At 44.1% G+C, this 25,887-nt stretch overlaps 1 protein-coding gene across 1 annotated transcript in view; it reads right to left on the bottom strand.

The window, feature by feature from the left end:
• Positions 1-14,973, bottom strand: part of TOR3A (torsin family 3 member A) — a 47,133-nt gene extending 32,160 nt beyond the window's left edge. The window contains 2 exon segments of the mRNA XM_030208523.1: positions 965-1,103; positions 14,671-14,973. Coding sequence (XP_030064383.1) covers positions 965-1,103; positions 14,671-14,923 — 392 coding nt within the window. The 5' untranslated portion in view covers positions 14,924-14,973.
• Between the last annotated feature and the right edge of the window lie 10,914 nt (positions 14,974-25,887).

Raw genomic sequence — 25,887 nt, 5'->3', positions numbered from 1 at the left:
CAAAGTATAAATTAAGAAAGCTTCAGACAATACAGAACACAGCGATGTGTTTAATTTTTTCTTAAAAAAATCAGACAAGATCTTGGGGTATTTTGGAAAATTACACTGGTTGCCGATAGAGGCCAGGGTTTTGTTCGTTTGCTTGTCTTTTATCTAAGGTTTTAGATGGAGCTATTCCAGTTTATATGTTGTATAACTTTCATTTAACACTTCACTTAGATCCCAAAGAACCATAAACAATTCTGCTTTTAGCTATCCTTCAACCAAAGGTTGTAGGCGATTGAAAAATCATGAACTATTGTTGGCTTATCAAACCCTTAAATTTTGGTAAGAATTCTCACTATGTTTTACTCAGTCTGACTCCTATGTTTTCTTTAGGAAGATTCTTACAACTTATCTTTTCAAGAAGTTTGTTTTGTCTAATAATTAGAGTTGGGTTGGGTTTTTTTTATGATTTGAGTGTTGTAATTCCTGGGAGATTATGCTGGTTTCTTAGCAGATATGCCATTGTGAACTGCTTAGAACTTTGCAGTTATAGCAGCACGGTTATGTTATGTTATGTAAACTAGGGGACATATAGATAAAGGGACTTTTTCCCATGGTTGTTGGAAGAGTCAGACAAACTGGTAAATACCCAGGGCTCATAAATATGTCTGATTAGGAGATGGGCACAAGTACTCCATTCCACTACAGTAGCAGCAGGAGTGGTCCTGACCCTTTACACAGCAGCTAAAAGGAGATTGCCGCAGGTTGACTGCATCATCCATAGGGTCTCCATCCCCCATGTGGCTGTCCCTCTTGTTGCTGTTTCCACCCCCACCCCACTCCCTTCCCATTGGAGTTTGGCATTGGTTTACCTGGTGACAGGCCTATTTTTTTCAAGCCCAACGAGTGAGTCAAGAGTCATGAAAGGACTAGACATCAATGGCTGGCAGTTTCCTGAAATACCATGCAGCTAGATCACAGGTCCTCACTCAAACAGCAATTACCTGTAATGTTATTGGATATCCTACAGTCCCCTGTTTCACAGCATGTACGGATTCTGCAGTACCAGTTGGTAAGAATCTCCAGATATTCTTTTCCCACTAAGGGTAGGCTCCAACCTACAAACAAAAAACAAAAGAATATATTGCATAAAACACTCAAGAACCCCGTCCCTGGATCCTACTTTTGTCTCAGACTATTTTATCGTTTCCTTTTCCTCTCTGAAATTCTCAACTACATACCCCCTAATTCTATAATTGGTATACACAATTGCATGCGTAGTTACCACTTACTTAATTAGTGTTTAAACAGTGTTAGCTATCAATAACCAGCCTTAATTAGTACTATGCCAACACTGTCTACGTGGGTCTTCCACAATTCCAATTATGCCGACTTCAGAGCCTTCAAATCTCTGCAATTCATATGTTGTTTAAAGGGAGGCATTTTGATCCTGTCACTCCTCTATTTCTTGAACTCCACTGGTTACCTGTTTTGTATTGTGTCTGGTTTAAAAGTCTGCTTCTTACTTTTAAGATACTGCATTCTGGTAGTCCTTCATACATTTAATGTTTGATCATTCCTTATATTCCATCTTGTTCTCTCCACTCACTCGACACCAATCGTTTGACACTTGCATCCCCTAAACAAGCTCAATATGAGTCGACTTTGCATTCTGCATTTTATTTTTTACCATCGTTCTTATAGAATAATTTACCTGCAGATATTAGATCACAGCTCTTCCTTCCATGGTTCAGAAAACATCTAAAAACTCATTTTTTTCAATTGGCTTTTCAATCTAGTTCCTGTTAACTATACCTACCTGGTTTTGATTGCACACACTATGGCCGACAGTTTTCAGCTGTTTTTTTTTTGTCCTTATTAATCTGGGTTTGAATGATTGTCCTCTTTCCTATTGAAAATGGCATTCTTTTCTTGATTTTATGTTGTTATTTTATTGTTAACCACTATTATTGTGTAAAGGCAGTATATCAAGTTTTAAATATACATAAACCTAAACTAAGTGAGTTGTGACCCTGTTCTATATAGTATGTGTTTAAATTGTCTAGTATTTAATAGCAAAGGGAACATTCTCATGGGAGGGGCATGGGCAGGTCATGGGCAGGTCATGGGCAATCTGACTATTCTAGCCCTTACTTTATAGATTATTATCAATTATGTGCACAAGGTGCCACATTTAAGCACATGCATTTACACCTGTCATAGACATGGTATAAGCGGTTGCAATTGAATGTTGGTGCATAAATTTCTGTTTATACTATTTAACAGCAATTACATGCTTAGCACATAATATTTCAGTGCCTAACTTTAGGCATCCTTTCTTGAATTGACTCCATAGTCTATAGTCGTGATTTTCAAATCAGTCTTGAGGAACCCAACTTGCCAGTCTAGTTTTTAGAATTTATATGTGATACATTTGCATACATTAGCTAGCCAACCTTTTGGAAGCCAGACTACTACTACTACTACTACTACTACTTAACATTTCTAAAGCGCTACTAGGGTTACGCAGCGCTGTACAATTTTAACATGGAAGGACAGTCCCTGCTCAAGGAGCTTACAATCTAAAAGACAGGTGTACAATCTAAAGACAAGTGTACAATCTAAAAGACAGGTGTAAATCTAGAGACAAGTATACAACCTAAAAGACAAGTGTAGAGTCGATCTCATAGGGCATACTATAGAGAGATAGTGAGGAGCCGCAGACCGGGTGCATGTAGGTAAGGAGGAGAAGCTTGAATTGTATGTGGTAACTGATCGGAAGCCAGTGAAGTGACTTGAGGAGAGGGGTGATATGAGTATATCGGTTCTGGCGGAATATAAGACGTGCGGCAGCGTTCTGAACGGATTGAAGGGGGGATAGGTGGCTAAGTGGGAGGCCGGTGAGGAGTAAGTTGCAGTAGTCAAGGCGAGAGGTAATGAGAGCATGGACGAGAGTTCGTGTGGTGTGCTCAGAAAGGAAAGGGCGAATTTTGCTGATGTTGAAGAGGAAGAAGCGACAGGTCTTGGCAGTCTGTTGTATATGCGCAGAGAAGGAGAAGGAGGAGTCGAAGATGACTCCGAGGTTGCGGGCAGATGGGATGGGGAGGATGAGGGTGTTATCAACTGAGATAGAGAGTGGAGGAAGAGGAGAAGTGGGTTTAGGTGTAAAGACAAGGAGCTCGATTTCGGACATGTTCAGCTTCAGGTGGCGGTTGGACATCCAGGCAGCAATGTCGGATAAGCAGGCCGATACCTTGGCCTGGGTCTCCGCGGTGATGTCTGGTGTGGAGAGATATAGCTGGGTGTCATCAGCATAAAGATGATACTGAAAACCATGAGATGAGATCAGTGAGCCTAGGGAAGAGGTGTAGATTGAGAAGAGAAGGGGTCCAAGGACAGATCCCTGGGGAACTCCAACAGATAGTGGGATGGGAGTGGAGGAAGATCCATGAGAGTGAACCCTGAAGGTGTGGTGGGAGAGATAAGAGGAGAACCAGGAGAGGACAGAACCTTGGAAACCAAAAGAGGACAGTGTGGCAAGAAGTAAATCATGATTGACAGTGTCAAACGCCGCGGATAGATCGAGGAGGATGAGGATGGAATAGTGGCCTCTGAATTTGGCGAGGAGCAGGTCGTTGCAGACTTTAGAGAGTGCTGTTTCTGTCGAGTGTAGAGGGCGAAAACCGGATTGAAGTGGATCGAGGATGGCATGAGAGGAGAGAAAATCAAGGCAGCGACTGTGAACGGCGCGCTCAAATATTTTGGAGAGGAAGGGTAGGAGAGAGATGGGGCGGTAGTTGGAGGGGCAGATAGGGTCAAGTGATGGTTTTTTTAGGAGAGGTGTGACTACGGCGTGCTTGAAGGTGTCAGGGACAGTTGCAGTGGAGAGAGAGAGGTTAAGGAAGCGACAGATGGAGGGGGTGACAGTATGGGAGATGGTGTTAAGTAAGTTGGTGGGGATGGGATCGGAGGAACAGGTGGTGCATTTTGAGGAGGAAAGAAGGCGGGAGGTTTCATCCTCAGTGATCTCAGGAAAGGAGGAGAAAGAGGCCATGGTTGGTTGGTTGTTGGATGGGGCTACAGGCTGAAGAGGAGGTGGTGGCTTGGTAGTGAACTCAAGGTTGATCTTTTGCACCTTGTCGCGGAAGTAGTCAGCCAGTGATTGAGGAGAGAGTGAAGGGGGAGACTATGAAAATATATCTCATGTACAATGGAACAGCCTGTAAAGAGAATAGCTAGAGTCCTGAGGACTGGTTTGGCAACCACTGGTCTATAGTCAGGCATTTTATGGAATCAGATTTCCATTTGATCAATCATCTTTGCATGGCTGCACTCTCCTTCTCCTCTACTATTTCTACTGAATCATTGATAGTATTGACATTCCTGGCCAATCTGTTCTTTTTGTTTCATCCATTCTTGGGCTTTTTTGGTGTATAGTCTTTGAATGGTTGGCAGACTGGCTGGGTATGTCCTGAGGACTAGGTTGAGAAACGCTGACTTAGTCTATGATTGAAGTATAGTTTCAGGCAAACTTTCAGGCAGTTTTGGGGGGTTGGAGCTGTTTGCAGATGTTGTGGGGCAGTTATGAGGGTGTCAGCTATCTACACTTTGTGTTCTGCTTATGTTATACAAAAAGACCACCATCTTGAATATCAATCAAACTTTTACCATGATTTAAAAGGAACATCAAACTGTCAATAGCTGACCTATGATGATTTTGGCATTTGGAAATAAATTGAAAATACTTCAATGATTGGCTGACGATACATAAACATCTTTAATCTGATCATCCATTGGATGATTCCTGCCTTGGTGTTCTATATTCAAATAGGGGAGTTATTTTTTTTTGTTACATTTGTACCCCGCACTTTCCCACTCATGGCAGGCTCAACGCAGCTTACATGGGGCAATGGAGGGTTAAGTGACTTGCCCAGAGTCACAGGGAGCTGCCTGTGCCTGAAGTGGGAATTGAACTCAGTTCCTCAGGACCAAAGTCCACCACCCTAACCACTCCTCCACAATATCATAGGAAATGTGCCCATGAAAGGATTGTGTAAGTATGTAACAGAGTAGCTGAGTAGTTATGCCAAAATGTACATTTAATAGAGCAAAAACGTGTTATAGGGCAATGAATGAGTTTTGAAGGTAGGACAATTTGTTTGTGGTATTGACTCTTAAAATAAAGGTTGACTGCATTGTCAAAAGGGTCCGAAGAACAATGAATCGAAGAGGCCTATTTACTGGAAAAAGTGCCGTGGCTTGTGCCAGCATTCTTTGCCTTCACTATGGGGGAAGCGTGATTTTAAATTCCCCTATAGCTGCTGCCCCTGAAGCAGCCAGCCATTGGCGAAACATGGCCATATTGGGCAATTTCAATAAAAAGTATATTTTAATTTAACCTCTTCAATCCATTGTTGTTCTTCAGACTACATTTTGTGGATCACAAAAGGGTCTCAACCCCAGTGTGATAAGTGCTCTTGGTTAGCAGGAATAGTAACCAGATGGCAACAGCTTGTGTAATAATACAATCTGTTTGGTACTATAAAGGTTTTGCATCTCAAATGTGAAAGAGTTTGATTATTTCTGGAAATTTACAGACACATGAAGTTTTGTATTTATTAATTAATATCTGATTTGGTGTCAGTAGATTTGTAGAGTTGGTGCACTATCAATTAATATATAACTTAATGATGTTTATATGTACACAGAATAACAATGTGTGAGCACATGATATGATAAAGTCACAAGTTTTGAACAGCATTGCAATGAATTGTGGGAATAAAGTGTATATTGAATATTATTTGATGTTTAAAATTTCTGTATTATTCATGTTATAGAAAAAAAGCACCCTTGAAGCGCTCAATTAGTGACTGAAATGATGGCCACCATCAGATGTGGGTGTGAGTGTCAACTATGAATAAGTTTTGACTGGAATAAGCCACTGTACTGATATGTATAGATAAGTTGATAAACTTTTGAATAACTTTCAATAAGTACATGATATTTAATTTGAATATTTAGGAAATTATATCAAGGAGATTTTTTGATTAGTTCCAAGCCACTAACATGTCATTAATTACACTCAGACTGGACACGTTCTGAGGTCTTTCCTCCTTTTTTACAGATTGAATAGCTTTATGATTCTGCACCGTTACCATGGTGATTACTATATTAGATTGCAGAAGGTGTTCCTTTTATAAAGTCCACATGTACATTGCTGTTACTCACCTGCTCCACCCAACCAATGTCTCCAGAAACAACTAAGCACAAACTGTGGAAAAGTACAGGTGATCTTGTTGACTCATGTACTTTCACACGCATTTATCTATTATAAGAGCCATTTTGTCCACGTTAAACATGCTTTACATAAAGAAAGTTATTTATAAAATTACTCCTGGGATGTCTGGGATGTCAGGATTATGAGTTATTGTGGGGGATCTGAGGAGGCTTTGTCAGTAGATAGGCAACTGAACATAGAACCTGGGCAATAATAGGCATTTGTGGTTCAAACACTCATGAGCTACCTAAGAGGGCAAGAACTACCAAACAGGGAAGAGACTTAAAAGTAATCAACTCCAATAACCTGAAGATTGTCAGTGTGATAAGGGAATGGGAAAAGCTCAGCTACATATGAAGTGAAAGCACCATGCTAAAAATGGACATTGATGAGGAGAGCTGTGGAGTAGAGAATGACATGGGAAGGGGGATCCGCAGTAACCGCGGGGATGGGGACGGGGACAGAGCTTGCAGGGACAGATCCCACAGGGACGGGGTGGGGACAGAGCTCATGGGGATGGGGTGGGGATGGGGATAGAGCCCACGAGGACGGGGACAAATTTTGTCACTGTGTCATTTTCTACTTTGAAGCCTGTTAATGAACTGGACTGTTATTTATGTTTGAGTGATGCAGACAACGATACTTTTATTTTTTTGGAAAAACAAGTAAACATGCTGAACACAACTAGCAAAATTTGCATGGGGGATCCTGTGCATTCCTGCTACCAGCACATCTTCTAAGAAGACATCTTCTATTGCAGGAAGGACTGTGGAAGACAGGAGAGCTAGACTGAATCCTGAGATTGTTGATGACTTCCTATTCATCCACAGATTAAAAAATCATAACAGTGCTTCATAGGGCATATTTCTCCCCTCTAGGGCTTACAGAATGGGTTGTATTTTGTACCCCTGGACATTTTAACAAGGTGGATTAGGATTCCTTGGGGTAGTAGAAATCAGCTATTGTTGGGGTTGGAAGGGTAGAGGGTGGTGGTGAGGAGGGTTATTATAGCTGCTCACTGTTATTATTGTTTTCTATTTGTCATTTATACACAATAGTTACACAGTATATTGTTCCTTTTTATACTTTAATAAAAATTTAAATATAAAATCATAATTGTTCGAGGCTTCTGCAGATGAGGACAGAGACCGTGGGGATGGAGTGAGGAAGGAGACAGAACCTGCGGGGATGGGGCGGGGATGGAGACAGAACCCACAAATTTAGTCCCCTTGTCATTCTCTACTGTGGAGGCTACGATTTCATAAGCACAGATCGGATGGAAGCAATTCAGAGGAGGGTTACAATAGAAAACCTACACAGTGAAGCAGCAAAGCTGGTGAATTGCTGTACCTCTTTGATGGGGAGAGAAAATATACTGTCACCGAGTCTTGCTGAGTACTTTCACATGGTAGGATTTCAAGGTGACACCAGGACAGACTATACTAAAATTTAACAAAGCAACTGCTACAATTCAAGTAGGACAGGATGAAAAATGAAATATTTATATTGGCCACATGTCACCTAGGTGCCCACCCTTAGCTTAGACCCTACGGCTAATGTTGGAAGCAATAGTACAGACACTGCAGGTAAAGATAACATCCCTGCTGTGGATAAAGGTCATGGTGAACTTCACGGACCCACTGCAGCAGGAGAAAGACTGCAGAATCAGTGAGAATGTTAAGATAGCTAAATGATGTAAGGATCTTGTCAGGACTCTCACAAGCCAGGTATGCTCCTGGATTCAGGACCATACCAACTTAGCGTACAAGGGTAAGGGAGGTGTGTACCGTTCTGCTACAACAGTCCCTGGTGTTATGGCTGGCTGCAATGGTTCTGTTTGCTCTTATATAAACCAGGGTGTGGTACGGAATGTGTGTTGGATTTTGTGGTTGAATTCTTTTGCATACTGATAAGTGAGTGTACATTTTTAAGGTGCAGCCTTTGGGCTTAGTTTATTTCCAGTGAGAAGCTTCTTTGGAGTTTTAGTTGTTGCGGGGATTACAAGGGGGAGTCATTTTTGAGAGGGAGATTTTAAGCACATGCCTGCTACCTTTCACTATGCCTCCTAGCTCCACCTCCTGCCCCACCTCCACCCCAGTCATTCAATCTAGTTTTCCATCTCTTCCCTTTTCTCCATGTATATCCTGCCTCTCCCCTTCCCCTCCATCCATGTCCAGCCTCTCCTCTCTCTTTTCCTTTACTCCTTTCTCCAGCATTTCCCCTCTCTATTCCCTCCTATTCCATGTTCAATATCTCCTCATCTCTTTGTTCTACTCCTCATTTCCAGAATTTGTCACTCTTTTCCACTTCATGTCCATAGCTTCCCTGTCTGTTTCATCCTCCTCTCTCCTCCCTGTCCAGCATCTCTTCCTCACCCCCCCCCCCCCCCACATGCCCTGTCTTCTCTTTCCCTCTGTTCCCTCCTCCCTCAGTCCAGCACTGGCCTTATTTGCTTTTGCCTTGCCACCCTCACCATGGTCATCATGCCTCCTGGTTCTGCTGCAGAAGTAATGAAAAAGGGGAAAGTGCAGGGCCTGGGAGCCCATGCCTATGCTCAGCACCTGACAGTCCCACCCCTTCTGATGCAGACTTCCTGTGTTAGAGGGGGTGGGACCAGCAGACACTGAGAGCATGCATGGGCTTTAAGGTCCCACACTGCCCTTTTCTTCTACCATTGTAAGGGCACTTGTATAACTTAGGCACTCTCATTTACATGCTCATTACACGCATAAATGTTTACAATAATAGCATTTACATGCATATGTGTACACTTACACATGTAAATCCTCCTATGGCACCTAGGAGCTATTCTGCAAATACCTGCTTAATTTACATAGCGCATATTTGAAAGGGGATGTAAGAGCATGGGTGGGCAAGGTGGGATCTCCCTCTTACTCACATACTTTACAAAATACTATAAGATACGCACATTCCTGTCACATTTAGGTGTACACACTTACACCAGCTCTACAGCTGCCATATGCGTGACTGCCTAAATTTTAGGCACACCGAAAGCTGGTTACACTAGTATTCTATATTACACTTCAACACTTGTGCTCTACTTCTTCAACTCAATCGCTTAATATCTCCGTAGCACTTTAACTGCTACACAGTTCTTTGTCCATTGACACACCAGGGATCTGAAGTCAAGGTTATTGCATAGACAAAGAACTGTGTAGCAGTTAAAGTGCTACGGAGATATTAAGCGACTAGTATTCTATAACAGAATCTAGGCACCTACTGTGTGCCCTCCAGGAGCCTAATTCAAGGTGCCCAGTTATAGAATTGCCCCCTTTGTGTTTGAGGGGTTTTCCCCAAGTGCCTTCTAAGCCTCCACGCTCCCTCCGCCACCTGAGTGTGAGTGTTTGTTTCCTCAGCGAGAGGAAGGCAGGAGACGTGGCAGGTCTGTTATTGTCTTGCATGAAGTGCATGTAAAAGACAGAAGTTTTACCCAACGCTGTCTGGATGCTGAAGCAAGGACTGAATCTGATGCTTGAGCCACAGGCCAAAGGAAAAGAAAAATAAAAAGCACTAATCAGGAGATTAACTATAGGAGAAGGTGTCACCTTGTGAGAAAAGATTCCCTTTTGAGAGAGTCTGTGTGGAGTAGGATCCCCGAATGGAGAGACGGTGAAATTTTGTCTAGAAGGGGAAAGGTTTGCTCACCAACTATGAAACCCCTACCTTCCAATATTTATTGAAAGAGATCACAGACACAGATAAAGGATGTGAGATAGATTGTAAGCTCCTTTGAGCAGGGACTGTCCTTCTTTGTTAAACTGTACAGCACTGCGTAACCCTAGTAGCGCTTTAGAAGTGTTAAGTAGTAGTAGTAGTAGTAGTAGTAGTAGTAGATATGCAGTGTACAGTGTTTACCTGAAGCTGCATAACCTCAGAATAGAAACACGATCTCAAAGCAGTGCATGTTGTCAGTGGCGTACCAAGGGGGGGGGGGCGGTCCGCCCCGGGTGCACGCCACTGGGGGGTGCCGCGGCGCGCGCCTGCTGCGCGAGTTCGCTAACTTCTCTCGTTCGCTGCAGCTCCCTCTGCCCTGGAACAGGTTACTTCCTGTTCCGGGGCAGAGGGAGCTGCAGCGAACGAGCAAAGTTAGTAAACTCGCAGCAGGCGCGCGCTGCGGCACCCCCCCCCCAGCGGCATGCACCCGGGGGGGCTCTCACACGGGGGGGTGTCTTTCGCCGGGGGGGTCCTCGCTGCACTGGGGGGGGGGCACCGCCCCGGGTGTCCGCCCCCTAGGAATGCCACTGCATGTTGTACATGATTTTTCAGTAAAGTCATTAGGAGCACCCCATATCCTGAGTATTTGTGGTGAAAGAGGGAAATCTACAACCTTGAAAGGAAATCCCTTCTCCCCCTCCAGAGATAACCTGCTTCCTTTGGAAAAGAAGAGAGGGAGGGAGAACAGGGATAAGGCAAATGTTCTGTAGGCCCTGTGGTGTCGTAGTGCTTGTGGATTGTCATGAACCAAGGGATCCTCTTTACACACTATCATTAAGTGGACCCCAACAGATAAAGAGATGTACTTTAATTAGCAGTGAACTGAGATCATCTCCAAAATACCCTGGTATAGGAATAAGGTTCATTCCTATCATGAATGATACATTCAAAATGAACCCATTTTACGACACCCCTCTTAAGAAGCTTTTTTAACTTAAAATGTACAGATGGGAAAGGAGGAAATACTGGAAACACTGCAATATTTTGTAAGCTTCACTAAGAAACCAGTTTCAATTAGACAACAATGCTGAAAGTCAAGGTATCATAATAAGGTAAGTTGGAGATGCATAGGAAATGTTTCATAACTCAGAGGGTGAAGGATGCCTAGAAGTAAATCAGATACTGAGAGCAGTGATAAGTGCAAGAGAAGTGACAGAGGTTCAGTAAAGTCTGCATAATCACTGAGGCAGGAGCAACTGGGCAGAGGGTGCTTTCCTACACCCACTATCACACTTATTTTCGAAAGAGAAGGATGCCCATCTTCCGACACAAATCGGGAGATGGACGTCCTTCTCGCAAGGCCGGCCAAATCAGCATAATCGAAAGCTGATTTTGGCCGTCCGCAACTGCTTTCCGTTGCAGGGACGGCCAAAGTTCACGGGGGCGTGTCGGCAGGGTAGCGAAGGTGGGACTGGGGCGTGCCTAACAGATGGGCGTCCTCGGCCGATAGTGGAAAAAAGAAGGGCGTCCCTGACAAGCACTTGGCCGACTTGGTCCATTTTTTCTTACGACCAAGACTCAAAAAGGTGCCTGAACTGACCAGATGACCACTGGAGGGAATCGGGGATGTCCTCCCCTTACTTCCCCAGTGATCACTAACCCCCTCCCACCATAAAAAACAAGTTTAAAAATACTTTTTTGTCAGCCTCAAATGCCATACCCAGCTCCCTGACAGCAGTTTGCAGGTCCCTGGAGCAGTTTTAGTGGGTGCAGTGCACTTCAGGCAGGCGGACCTGTGCCCATCCCCCCTACCTGTTACACTTGTGGTGGTAAATGTGAGCCCTCCAAAACCCACCACAAACCCACTATACCCACATCTAGGTGCCCCCCTTCACCCATAAGGGCTATGGTAGTGGCGTACAGTTGTGGGTAGTGGGTTTTGAGGGGGGATTTGGGGGGCTCAGCACCCAAGGTAAGGGAGCTATGCACCTGGGAGCAATTTGTGAAGTCCACTGCAGTGCCCCCTAGGGTGCCCGGTTGGTTTCCTGGCATGTGAGGGGGACCAGTGCACTACAAATGCTGGCTCCTTCCACGACCAAAGGGCTTGGATTTGGCCGTTTTTGAGATGGGTGTCCTCAGTTTCCATTATCAGCGAAAACCAAGGTCGCCCATCTCTAAGGTCAGCGATCTCAACATTTAGGTTGACCATCTCTAAGGTCGACCCAAATGTTGGGATTTAGCCATCCCCAACCGTATTATCGAAATGAAAGCTGGACGCCCATCTTGTTCCAATAATGCGGGTTTCCCCACCCTTTCGCGGAACCGTCCTTAGAGATGGGCACCCTTATAGATAGGCGCCCCTGTTCAATTATGCCCCTCCACGTCACCCCACTGATTCATTCATCAATAATGCAGAATTCATGCACTGTTCTAAATGTGTCTTAAGGACATGTAAGGATGCAGTCAGGCTCTGTTCTGTTCTTATGAAAGAGCTGACCACACAGCACACTATCCAGGATGTGAAGACATCGGCCCCATAAACATATTTGGCTGTCAGTGTTACATGTGGGAGCACAATGCAATTGTCATTCAGTACTAGTACTACTTATCATTTCTATAGCGCTACTAGATGTACACAGCGCTGTACACTTGAACATGAAGGACAGTCCCTGCTCAACAGAGCTTACCATCTAATTAGGATAGACAAACAGGACAAATAAGAGATAAGGGAATTACTAAGGTGGGGATGATAAAATAAGGGTACTGAACAAGTGAGTAAGAGTTAGGAGTTAAAAGCAGCATCAAAAAGGTGGGCTTTTAGTCTAGATTTGAAGACGGCCAGAGATGGAGCTTGATGGACCTGCTCAGGAAGTTTATTCCAGGCATATGGTGCAGCAAGATAAAAAGAACAGAGTCTGGAATTAGCGGTGGAGGAGAAGGGTGCAGATAAGATTTACCCAGTGAACGGAGTTCCCGAGGAGGAATGTAGGGAGAGATGAGAGTGGAGAGGTACTGAAGAGCTGCAGAGTGAATGCACTTATAAGCCAATAAGAGGAGTTTGAACTGTATGCGGAAATGGATAGGGAGCCAGTGAAGTGACTTGAGGAGAGGGCTAATTTGAGCAAAGCGACACTGGCGGAATATAAGTCGTGCGGCAGAATTTTGAACAGATTGAAGAGGAGAGAAATGGCTAAGTGGGAGACCTGTGAGAAGCAAGTTGCAATAGTCTAAGCGAGAGGTGATAAGAGTGTGGATGAGGGTTCTGGTAGTGTGCTCAGAAAGGAAAAGGCGAATTTTGGTGATATTATAGAGAAAGAAACGACAGGTTTTAGCAGTCTGCTGAATATGTTCAGAGAAGGAGAGAGAGGAGTTGAAGCTTATGCAATCCTGCATAATGTAGTGTGGTTGGAATGCTAGTCCACTTTGATGCACAGAAATAAAAATAAACCAAGTTGGAGGTAATTCCTTTATACTGGACTAACTTTCTGTTTTTGTGACCGTGTTTGAGAGTAATCAGGTCAGTGGAAAGGGTGCTAAGGACAAAGATGTCTGAATACACCAGGAAACCCACACGATACCTGGGATTCATACAGAAGACAAACCTAAGGTCCAATTCAAGAAAGATTTTCACTTTCTCCACCTACGTATGAAATATAGAGTATGTGAACAGGGGAAGAATGCATGAGTGAGAGTTTGTGAGAGCGAGGGGACCAGGCGTTTATTTGTTTTGTCTCTGAGTCTTGATTAGATTGTAAGATTTGTACAGAACTGTATAAATAGATTAGCGTGATAAAATGATTAACTTTTGTTGCACTAGGGTGTGCCTACAGGTGAGAGAAAGACAAGCTTATGGATTGACCTGCCCTTAGATATCACCCTCCTTTTGTCTCCTCCCTGCGCCCCCCCCCCCCCCCCCCCATGACTCTGTTTTAGTATTGTAAACCGTACAGTAGCCATAAGGGACCCTGAGGCTGATGCTCAGAACCAAATGCGGACGGTAGAGACAATTAGCACCAGACTAGTTCCCACATTAGTGAGCGCAGAATGCTCAGAGGCTCTAGCATGGGAGACATGTGCGCCAAAGATTAGCGCAAATAGCATGCAAATGTAGTCAAATAGATGTTAATGAGGTCATTTTCTATTCCCTCTCAATGCTCAGAGAACAGTGCACAAAACAAAGCGCCTTACCACTGAAAAAATAACACCAGCTTGGAGCAGGTTTTAGGGTGTTTGAGGAGAGGATTTCTCATGAATCTTTCTTTAAAATCTGATGTTTTTTATATAATTAGGAGGCAGGAGGAAGCCCATGCGAGCCCCTAAGTGCTAGTAGTGAGAGACGAATGTGTGCGAGTCAGAGCAAACCCAAAAGTGAAAGCACACATTGACACTTATTTCCTGTGTTTAAATTTATATTTATATTTAAGGGTGCAGAATACAGAAGCCAATGTATTCTTCACTTTCGGGTTTGCCAGGCGCAGCCACACAGGAACTGAGCTTACCGCAAAACGCTTATTCACATACGCCATGCATGTTCCCCCCTTGTTTTCACTTTTACAGTGTGCATATAATTTGAATACCATTTCCTTTGAGCATTGGCGAGCTAGGTTTCTGCGCTGTTCCAGCGGTATGGTTTCTGTGCTGTTGGCTTACTGCGGTAGTTCTGAGCATCGGCCCAGGGCATGCAGTATATGAAATGCTGGAAATAAATAAATCAAATACACAAGATCTCTTACCCTGTGGGCCCCTGCTGTCTTCTTTCACACTGTCCTCTTGCCACAGTCTGCTGGTTATATAGTGCCAGTATTGCTTGGAGAAATCCGTGAATACCTCCAGCTGTCTCTGCACCTCTGAATAACCAGTGGGGACCCACTGTCGCACTGTCTGTTCCTTTGCCCCCTTCTCCCCAGTGTGCCCAGCAGCCCTCACCAACACCAGCAGCAAGCAGCAGCAGCCGCACAGTAAATGAGAAGCATTCCAGTTCAGCATGGTGAGAGACCGGCAAACCAAGCACAGACACAAGAAATGAAACTTGTTTCTGTCTAGGCAGAGAGAGAGAGGGGGGGGGGGGGGGGGGACTGAGCCAGAGAACTGCTCCACCTCCTGACATTACTGCTCCACACCCTTCCCTGACTCTATTCAGATGGTCTGACAGTGACGTTACTTCCTGCCCAAGTTGCCTGAGAGATGTGCTCTGTTTTTATGTATACACTAAAGAAGCAGCATGCCAGACTGAGTCACTGAGTCAGAGCAAGGCTGGGCCACCCCTGCCCCATCCTCTGCCAGCTAAGGAGGAGGAGGAGGTGGCAGGAGAGGTGAACACTCTTTCATGTCAGGCTTTCTTGTCTTGCAACTCACTAGAGTGCCTAGTGGGTAGAGCTCCTGGCTGCCAACCAGGGAAGCCCAGTTCAAAATCTGCTACTGCTCTTGCGATTTCTGGCAAGTCATTTAACCCTTTATTGCTTCAGATACAAACTTAGGGGCCCTTTTACTAAAGGTTAGCGTGTGCTAACAGACATTAGTGTGTGCTAAGTGCCACCTGGTCCATAGCTATAAAATAAGATGTGAAGCTTTTAGTGCATGCTTATGTCTCTTATTTTATTTTATTTATTTATTTATTTATTTATCAGTATTTATTTACCACTTTTTTGAACGAATTCACTTAAGGTGGTGTACAGCAAGAATAAGTCAAACATAAGCAATAGACAATTACAGAAGTAAAAATAGTCAAACAATACAAAGTATGGCTTGGAGGGGCATAATCGAACGAGGTGCCCAAGTTTTCCTGAGGGAGTCCTCGCAGGACGTCCTCGGGAAGGGGTGGCGAAACCCGTATTATCGAAACAAGATGGGCGTCCATCTTTCATTTCGATAATACGGTCGGGGACGCCCAAATCTTAACATTTAGGTCGACCTTAGAGATGGTCGTCCTTAGAGATGGTCATCCCCAGCAGTGGTGTTCCTAGGGGGGCTGACACCCGGGGCGGATCGCCGATGCGCCCCGCCCCGCCCCCCCCCCCCCCGGGTGCAGCGCCCTCCCCAGAACAGTGCGAGGCCCCCCCCCCCCGGCGAAAGAACCCCCGATCCCCCGGCAAAAGAACCCCCCCAGGTGCACGCCGCTGGGGGGGGGGTGCCGCGTGCCTGCCAGCTCTTCGTTTTCATGCTCCCTCTGCCCTGGAACAGAAAGGGAGCATGAAAACGAAGAGCCGACAGGCGCACGGCACCCCCCCAGCGGCATGCACCCGGGGCGGACTGCCCCCACCGCCCCCCCTTGGTACGCCACTGATCCCCGGTTTTCGGCGACAATGGAAACCAAGGACGCCCATCTCAAAAACGACCAAATCCAACTCAGGTCGTGGGAGGAGCCAGCATTCGTAGTGCACTGGTCCCCCTGACATGCCAGGACACCCTAGGGGGCACTGCAGTGGACTAACTGATGCACTAACTAAACGGAAAAAGCCCTTCCCTTACCGATCCCTTAGTGATTCGGAAAGGAACGGGCATGCATGAAGGAAATCGCATGCAAATGAGCTGCTCACTGTTAGCTCATTTGCACACGATTTCCTTCCTAAGGAGGGGAAACCAGTGCAGAGCAGTCAAGCATTATGCGTGGCTGCTCTGTGCATACCTTATAAAAATGCAAGTCCAGGTGAAAATGTCCAAGCGCTTGTCAGGGACACCTTTTTTTTTTTTAGAGTATGGGTGAAGGATGTCCTTTGCTATACCTCCGTCCCCCAAAATGTGGATGTTTCTGTGAGAAGGATGTCCATGCCTTTGCTATGCCTCCAACACTCCATTTATTTATTTGGATCTTGGATCACAAGGAGCAGCAGTGGGATTTGAACTGGCCACCTCTGAACTGCAAGACCAGTGCTCTAACCACTAGGCCACTCCTCTCCACTCTCTTGAAATTTGGCTGTCCCTGTGGGGGGGGGGGCAGTTCAGGACATCCAAAATGTTTGAAAGAAGGACGTCCATGCCTTCGCTATCACCTCCACTGACACACACACACCTCCCCACCCCCAGGGACCTGCATACTGCTGCGATGGACCTGAGTATGATATTTGAGGCTGGCAAAAAAAGTTTTTAAAGTTGTTTTTTTCAGGGTGGGAGGGGGTTAGTAACCACTGGGAGAGTCAGGGGAGGTCATCCCCAATTCCCTCCGGTGGTCATCTGGTCAGTTCGGGCACGTTTTTGAGGCTTGGTCATAAGAAAAAATGGACCAAGTAAAGACAGCCAAGTGCTCATCAGGGACACCCTTCTTTTTTCCATTATCTCTCGAGGATGCCCATCTGTTAGGCACGCCCCAGTCCCGCCTTCGCTACACCTCTGACACGCCCCCGGGAACTTTGGCCATCCCCGCGATGGGAAGCAGTTGAGGACGCCCAAAATCAGCTTTCGATTATGCTGATTTGGGTGACCCTGAGAGAAGGACGCCCATCTCCTGATTTGTGTCGAAAGATGGCCACCCTTCTCTTTCGAAAATAAGCCTGAAAGTATGCTACATTACAATGTCAACACAATACACAATAAAACATTTTAACAGACGGCATAGGATGTAAGCAAAGATGGAACATATAGATAGATAAGATAGAGTAGCAGGAGTAAGAAAACGCCCATGATTATGTATGTGATATTGTAATCCGTTTAGTTGTAGGCAGAATATAAATTTTTAAATAAAAATAAGGGACTGTGTGTGCTAAGTTTTAGTTATAAGGCACCTTAGATTGTAACCCTGCCAGGGACAGGGAAATACCTAGAGTACATTAGTGTAACTCAGCTTGAGCAACTACTGAAAAAGGAAATTGGAACAGAAGTATTCAACATGGGTTTGTTGACTTGGGTTATTTTTTAATGTATGCAAATATATTCATACATATTGATTGTTGACGTAGGCGCCAACATTTCTAAATTATTGGAGGTACTAAACCTAACAGAAATCACCTCTCCCTGGACACAGTCCAAGACTTTTTTCAATATTGGAAGTGCTCAAGCACCCACAAAGCTGGTTCCTGTGATTGTGGATAGTGTGAAAACCCAACTGGCTGTGGGGGAACACCAGGACTAGTATGAAAGCACTAGTCTATCTGGTTGGCTGCTAACTCCCTGACTTTCTTTCATTTTCCAGTCAAATATATTTTGTGCAGGACACCCCGGCCTCAAGAATAGGGTTACCATACATCTTCTTTTAAGAGGACATATCCTCCTTTTGGACTTCTTCAGATATGTCCTCCAGGTTTTTTTAATTTTTAGGAAAATATCCTCTTTTTCTTTTATGTGCCTATGACCAACACACCTATCCACATAGGGGTCCTTTTACTAAGGTGTGCTAACAATTAAAGTGCGCTAAATGATATGATGCTATTAGCGCACCTTAATGAAAGAACCCAGTAATGACAGAATCCATCTCTGGTCAATTAGTCAGTCTGGACACAAGGGGGTGCTAAAGAGAGAGAAAAGCACTGCTGATCTCCTCTCTGTTTCCCTGCTGGTTGAATCTGTCAAAGGAATTTTGTTTGGGCAGCACAACTGTAAGCAAATGTCATGCAAAGACTTTCACACCTATCTCAGAAGCCAGCCAAAGCAGTTGAGGGATATCCGCTCTTCTTATATGTATGCTGGGGCTCAGTCTCAGTCAAACTGAACTTTGGAAATTTTTGAAAAGTAGATTATTGTCTACTGCTGTACTGAAAGTCATTCACTGTTTGATGTGTGTTCATTAACTACAAGCCATTTACACATTTGCTACGATTAAATATTCCTTTAGCACAGATAGCAACGATTTGTATTTTTCATGTCCTCTTTTTTTGTCTCTGCAAATATGGTAACCCTACTCAAGAAACTCTACATTGTGTTAGTCCAATAAAAATGTATTCTCTTTTGTTTTTATTTATTAACCTTTATTTCTATAATTTCAAGTGGACTAACACTGCAACCACAATACTTTAACCAGGATGTGTTTGCCTTATAAGCATTTGTAAAACATCATTATTACATACTTTGTAGCCAACTGATGCTATGAAATTTACTTGTCATTAAATAAACTTCAAGCCTTGTAAATAAAGATTTTGTATAGAATTCCTCTGAGGGAAAAGAAAGAATTGTAAAGATGATGAGGATGGACAGAATCCATGAGCTTGTGTTCTCTCTATCTATGTAAACCCTAAGACATGTGGTGAGTCACCTGTCTGAGTTAAGAATTATACCTAATTAAAGGTCCAAACCACATTCTCCATATTAAACAGTTACACCCCTGTTTGTATATGTCCCTTCCTGCTCTAAACCTGGGCTCATGTAGATACAGGGCCACCCTGTATCCCCAGAATCTCTATAAGACAAAAAATAAAAATGAAAAAAGAGGGCCTTCTCCTCCCCCCCCACCCCCCCCCCCCCCATTCCTGTATATATATATAGAGAGAGAGAATGTGCACAACAGTCCCTATACTAGGATAGCCAGAGAGAATGAAGAAGGGGTGGTGGGACAGAGAACTGGAGGGGGCGGGGTTGGGTGAGAACTGGAAAGAAAAGGACTGAGGCAGGGTTAGGAGAAAGAAAGCAAGGGGGCATGGGGGGAGAGAAATAGGGGGCAGATGGAAGTCATATAAGGAGAGAAACAGAAGAGAGTTATGAATTGGAATTCTTCATAAAGGCAGTTAATAAATCCCAATAAATCTCTGTGGGCATCAAGTAAGCCGTACAGGAAGTACAGTGATGTGAAAATGTTTTTCTCCCCCTCCTAATTTCCCCTATTATTGCAAATATATGTCACGCTGAATGGTTTCTGATCTGTAATATTAAACAAAGGAAACCTGAGAAAACACAACACAGTTTTTATGTCATTTATCTATGGAACAAAGTTATCCAGTAATGCATGTCACCCATGTTAAAAAGTAACTTAATAACTGATTACACCACCTTCAACTGCAATAATTGCAACCAAACCCTTCCTATAACTTTTTTGAACATTATTGATATTTCAACCAAGTTAAATACACCAAAATACAAATTAAGTAATGAACATAAACTTAACAATGGAAATCAGATACACTATAAACGTAACAGGCATCTCTTAGAAACATGGCCATTCAATATTCTTATAGTCCTTGAGAGCAAAGCATAGGGACTAGGAAGTAACAGTGAAAAAGAAAGAAACATTGTTTTTATGAAAAACATAACATACCCATCCCCTAAGAGTAGTAGAGATTGGGAAAACTAATCACCCTCCCATACACACATAATTTACTGTGTTACCCTAGAGTGACATGTCTTATATAACCTCCCTATCAACCCACTCATTACTTTACCTCACCCATTTCTATTCTTCTATCACCTTCTCCCACTACTCCAACCAGAGTTACACCTAATCACACTGACCACCCTTCAACATCTTCTGTCCTTCTGTGACTGTTCTCTTGTGCTTGACTGCTTAAATATTTTAAATTTAAATGCTTTACTTTTTGTCTATTAGATTGTAAGCTCTTTGAGCAGGGACTGTCTTTCTTCTGTGTTTGTACAGCGCTGCGTACACTTTGTAGCGCTCTAGAAATGTTAAATAGTAGTAGTAGTAGTACTCATAACAATTAGTGTCTCATCTAGGTAAAGAATGTTCTTCTCTTTGCAGCACTATTGGGAAAATAGCTTTGGAAGAGCAAACCTTAGCGGCTAGAGGCTCCATGGCCAACACAAACAACAAAAGGGATATTGGACATCTCAAATATGTTTCCCACCCAAGCAAGAACTCCTCCAAGATAGTGTAATTTACCACTATGGAACTAGAGGGATGGGCATATAGAACACACACCCACTTCCCAAAATTCTCTCCCAACCCAATCTGTTCTAGGACTTCAAACGAAAATGTCCACTTAACCTGATCAAATGCTTTTTCAGCTTCGATCACCACCCAAAACTCAGGTTCCTTTTTCCTTTGGATAATTTCTACCAGACTAGGGGCTCTCCTAACATTTTCACCAAGTTACCTACCCTTAACCAAACCAGTTCAGTCCCTATGAATCTATTTGAAAGAACTTTTGCAATTATTTTCATGTCATTATTGAGCAGGGTGATAGGTCTACTACTTCCACACCTAGGGAGGTTCTTACCCGATTCGTGGAGAAAAGCAACAGGCTTTGTACATGGATGGGGGGAGGAAAGCGTCCTCCAAGACAGCATTAAATAGCCTTGAGAAGAGTACTGAACCATCCTGCTGTATGATTTTATAATATTCCCCTGGTGGACCATCCTCATCTGGGGATTTCCCTGTAGGAAGTTACTGTATCACCTTTACCACTTCCTGTAGAGTAATTGGGGAATTAATTTTGATAAGGTCACTATCATTAAGTGAGGGGAGAGCAAGACTTGCAATATAATACTTGATCTTCTCTGGGAAACAATTAAACTCCGGCGAATATAATTGTTTGTAAAAAGATCAAAATTCCATTGTGATATCATCATGGGAGATTTTACAGCTTCTGTGGCTATAATCTGGCCTCTCCATTTAGAGTTCTGTTGATGGTATATTTGCCTTGTTAATAATTTCCCCACCCTGTTATCAAATTCAAGATTACCTCTTTTAATCCTCCTCAAGAAATTTCTATCCTGTTAGTGCCTAATAAATGTAGCCAGTGTTTCGGAGCCCTCAGTTGTTCTCCCGTTGATATAGATTAGTTTGCCTCATTAAGTTTTTGACATTTAGCTAATTGTGTCAACAATTGTTGCTGGGCATTAGTCTTCTCTTTCTTATCCCTTGCTACTATCTGGATAAGGACCCCCCGTCATGTAAACCTTCCACGTCTCCCATAAGGTCCCCTCCACTACCTACTACTACTACTACTACTATTTAGCATTTCTATAGCGCTACAAGGCATACGCAGCGCTGCACAAACATAGAAGAAAGACAGTCCCTGCTCAAAGAGCTTACAATCTAATAGACAAAAAAATAAATAAAGTAAGCAAATCAAATCAATTAATGTGAACGGGAAGGAAGAGAGGAGGGTAGGTGGAGACGAGTGGTTACAAGTGGTTACGAGTCAAAAGCAATGTTAAAGAGGTGGGCTTTCAGTCTAGATTTAAAGGTGGCCAAGGATGGGGCAAGACGTAGGGGCTCAGGAAGTTTATTCCACGCGTAGGGTGCAGCGAGACAGAAGGAGCGAAGTCTGGAGTTGGCAGTAGTGGAGAAGGGAACAGATAAGAAGGATTTATCCATGGAGCGGAGTGCATGGGAAGGGGTGTAGGGAAGGACGAGTGTGGAGAGATACTGGGGAGCAGCAGAGTGAGTACATTTATAGGTTAGTAGAAGAAGTTTGAACAGGATGCGAAAACGGATAGGGAGCCAGTGAAGGGTCTTGAGGAGAGGGGTAGTATGAGTAAAGCGACCCTGGCAGAAGATGAGACGGGCAGCAGAGTTTTGAACCGACTGGAGAGGGGAGAGGTGACTAAGTGGGAGGCCAGCAAGAAGCAGATTGCAGTAGTCTAAACGAGAGGTGACAAGGGTGTGGATGAGGGTTTTGGTAGAGTGCTCGGAAAGAAAGGGGTGGATTTTACGGATGTTGGAAAGAAAGAAACGACAGGTCTTGGCAATCTGCTGGATATGAGCAGAGAAGGAGAGAGAAGAGTCAAAGATGACCCCAAGGTTTCGAGCTGAGGAGACAGGGAGAATGAGAGAGCCATCAACAGAAATAGAAAACCTCTCAATTATCATTCAGAAAAATGTATCCCTTCCAATTCAACACTAATTGTTGTTGGATATCTGGTCAAGATAGCAAATTTACATTTGTCCTCCAATGTTTTTTGTGGTCCCCTCCCCCCAGGGATATTATACCCGTGACTATGGCATGGTCTGATATTATAATTGGGAATATCAACATGTCTATTCAATGCCCCAGGCTCTTTCTTCTCATAAATAGTCGATTCTAGAAAAAGAGGCCCAAGTAGAATGTATATTCCTTAGTGCCTATTTATTTAAGTATTCTTGTATCCCACTGTTATCCGTAAACAGGTTTCGGTTCAAAGTGGCTTACAGTTTACATTTAGATGAAATTACATCAACAGCTTGGTGTGGTTAGCCGTAGAAGTTTTTTGAAGAGGTAGGTTTTTTGTTCTTTTCTGAACTGTAGATAGTTAGTGATACTTCTTATGGCTTTTGGTATTGAGTTCTACCATTTGGAACCCAGGCAGCTAAATCCTGCTGTGTAAATGGTTTTGTACATTGTGTTTCTGCAGTTGGGTAGTTAGAGAAGTAGGTAACTTCTGGTTTCTGGGCTTGCATTTCTTGGAGAAAATTCAATCATGTCTTGCATGTATTCAGGTGCCATTCCAAATAGTATCTTGAAAATGAGGGTGCTGGCTTTGAAGCGTAGTCTTGCCTTTATTGGCAGCCAATGTAGTTTTTCGAGTAGTGGAATAGATCTTTCGTATTTCAACTTTTTGAATATTAGTCTCGCTGCTGTGTTTTGGATGGTTTGTAGTGATTTTAGTGTGCTTTCCTTACATCCTATGTATGCTGCATTGCAGTAGTCTAAGTGTGATAGTATCATCAATTGTACTATTATCCTGAATCCCCCCTAATAGAAAAGTTTCCCTTTACCAATTGCATGATTCATGTTCCTTCTTAATATAAGATTGCACAATATCTTACTATTAACAAATCGTAGTGTCTGCACAAAGAGATTTCCTTAGGGGCCATTTGGGGCATATAGATTAACAAGTGTAAATTCCCACTGATCAGTTCTCCCCACTAACCAGACATCTCCATCCTGGTCATCCCCTCCTTTATCCAGCAACACCAAGGAAAGGTGTTTCCTGACCATAATGGCCACTCCTATTTACTTTGACCCTACTGAAGAACAGTGTACCAGTTTTTGCACCTCAGGAGGAGAGAGATTGAACTTCTGGAGCATGGACATATTCACTTTATGGTCTTTCAAGTATTTTAACACTCTTTCCCTTTTGATGGGATGATTGATATATCCCATGTTCCAATTTTATAGGTCAAACTAACCATTTGAATCAAGACAATTTATCTCTATGGCAACCTCAGTTCTAATCCCCTCCCTCTCCTAACCTCTCAGCCCCAAACCCCTCTCCCACTCCCTTTTCCCCCTTATAAATTCCAGATTAGTCAACCTCATTCCTCTCCAAATTTCTTCCCTCTTTTTTTATTAACTACCCTTCCCTGCAAACCCGCTTCTCCTCCCTCCCTCCCCCCAAAATCTATAACCTTAAATCAACTATTTAACTGCGCACATCACCAGACCACCTCAGTCCACTTATCACACCAAACCAATCCATACGACACCACAGTTGCATCTTCTCAGAGGCAAAGCTCCACAATGGCACTCCAAAAGAATCAGTGATCTTCTCTGTCAGCATTTTCCAGTATATTTCCCCAAACACTCTAATCAGAGGCATCATAGTCCCTCAAGTCCTCCTCCAATCAAAGGCCAACTGTCAGACTTTCTGTACTTGTAGCTTTGTCTTTATCACCTGGCCTCATCAGAGTTCTATAACCCCCTACTATCCATGGCGCTTGATGGGGACTGATATAACTGCAGAAGAGACAGCAGTTTGGTTTTCTGGGGTAGGAGAATCTGACACCGACTCTGATGGCTAAAGTCCGGCTGCACTTTTTTTATTTTCTGAGAGTCTTTCTTTGGCTCACAGATGGGAACTCATCTTTGCTGCTTTGTAATGTCTAATGACTTTAATGATTCAATTTCAGTCACATTTTGAGGGAAGCAGTGCTTCCCATCTATTGAAAGAATTTCACTGGGTGCCAAATGCCCACTTGCAGGCCTCTCTGTCAAAGCTTGTTTGTATTGCCAGAGATCTCTCTAGTGTTTCATAGTCTCTGCACTCAAATCTGGAAATACGCACACCTCTCAATTTTCAAACTTAGAAACCTTCTGTTGTCTTGCCAGCCTAATAATGTATTCCACTTCAGGGAAATGTAACAGTTTTATGATGAGACATATTCTTATCAAGTTTCAGGCACAGCTCTCTGTGCACCCTCTCAATCACCTAACCCCGCCCCCTTAGCCTCCCCAAACAGTTGGGCCACCAACCGCCTATGGCTCTCTTCCAGATCTGTTCCAATTTTTCCTCAAGCTGGTTGACTGCCATATCTGCAATTTTTGTCTTGGTGGTCTGAAGTTCTTGCAGGACCAAATGTAAGGGTTGGTTCTCATTCAGCTCCTCCTCATGGAAGAGCTGAATGTGGAGGAGTAGCCTAGTGGTTAGTACAGTGGCCTTTGATCCTGGGAAACTGAGTTTGATTCCCACTGCAGCTCCTTGTGACTCTGGGCAAGTCACTTAACCCTCCATTGCCCCTGGTACAAAATAAGTACCTGAATATATGTAAATCACTTTGAATGTAGTTGCAAAAACCTCAGAAAGGTGGTATATCAAGTCCCATTTCCCTTTCCCCCTCATCTTTCTCAGGATTAGGAGCCACTGTGTCCTGACTGATGAGTCGTGAGCCCTTGGGTCCTTCAGGAGAGCGTAAGGAATACCTCAATTGTTCCCCCAAAGGACAGCTGAGCACCCCGAGACTTCACCCGCGGCGACCACTGTTCACCAGGGGTTGAGCCCCCAGCTGCAGGTGGCCAACGGGACTTCCAGAACCGCGGGGGTGGACGGACTGACCGGACACCAGAGGACTAGCCTCCCAAACACAGCAGGGGAGAAGGGCAGGCAAGCTGTAACAAGGGAGCCCAGGGGCAGGCAGGAGGTCAAGGCCGGCGGCAAGCAGAGTAGTCAAGGGACAGGCAGGAGGTCAAGGCAGGCGGCAAGCAGAGTAGTCCAGGGACAGGCCGGAGGTCAAGGCAGGCGGCGAGCAGAGTAGTCCAGGGACAGGCAGGAGGTCAAGGCAGGCAACAAGCAAAGTAGTCCAGGGATCACCACTAGGCTGGAGCCTCACGAAACAGAAGCCGAAGCAATATGCCTGCAGGAAGCTATGC

This window comes from Microcaecilia unicolor, chromosome 6 (genome assembly GCF_901765095.1).
Source record: "Microcaecilia unicolor chromosome 6, aMicUni1.1, whole genome shotgun sequence".
Taxonomy (NCBI): Eukaryota; Metazoa; Chordata; class Amphibia; order Gymnophiona; family Siphonopidae; genus Microcaecilia; species Microcaecilia unicolor.
This window is presented reverse-complemented; position numbering and strand designations above follow the sequence as displayed.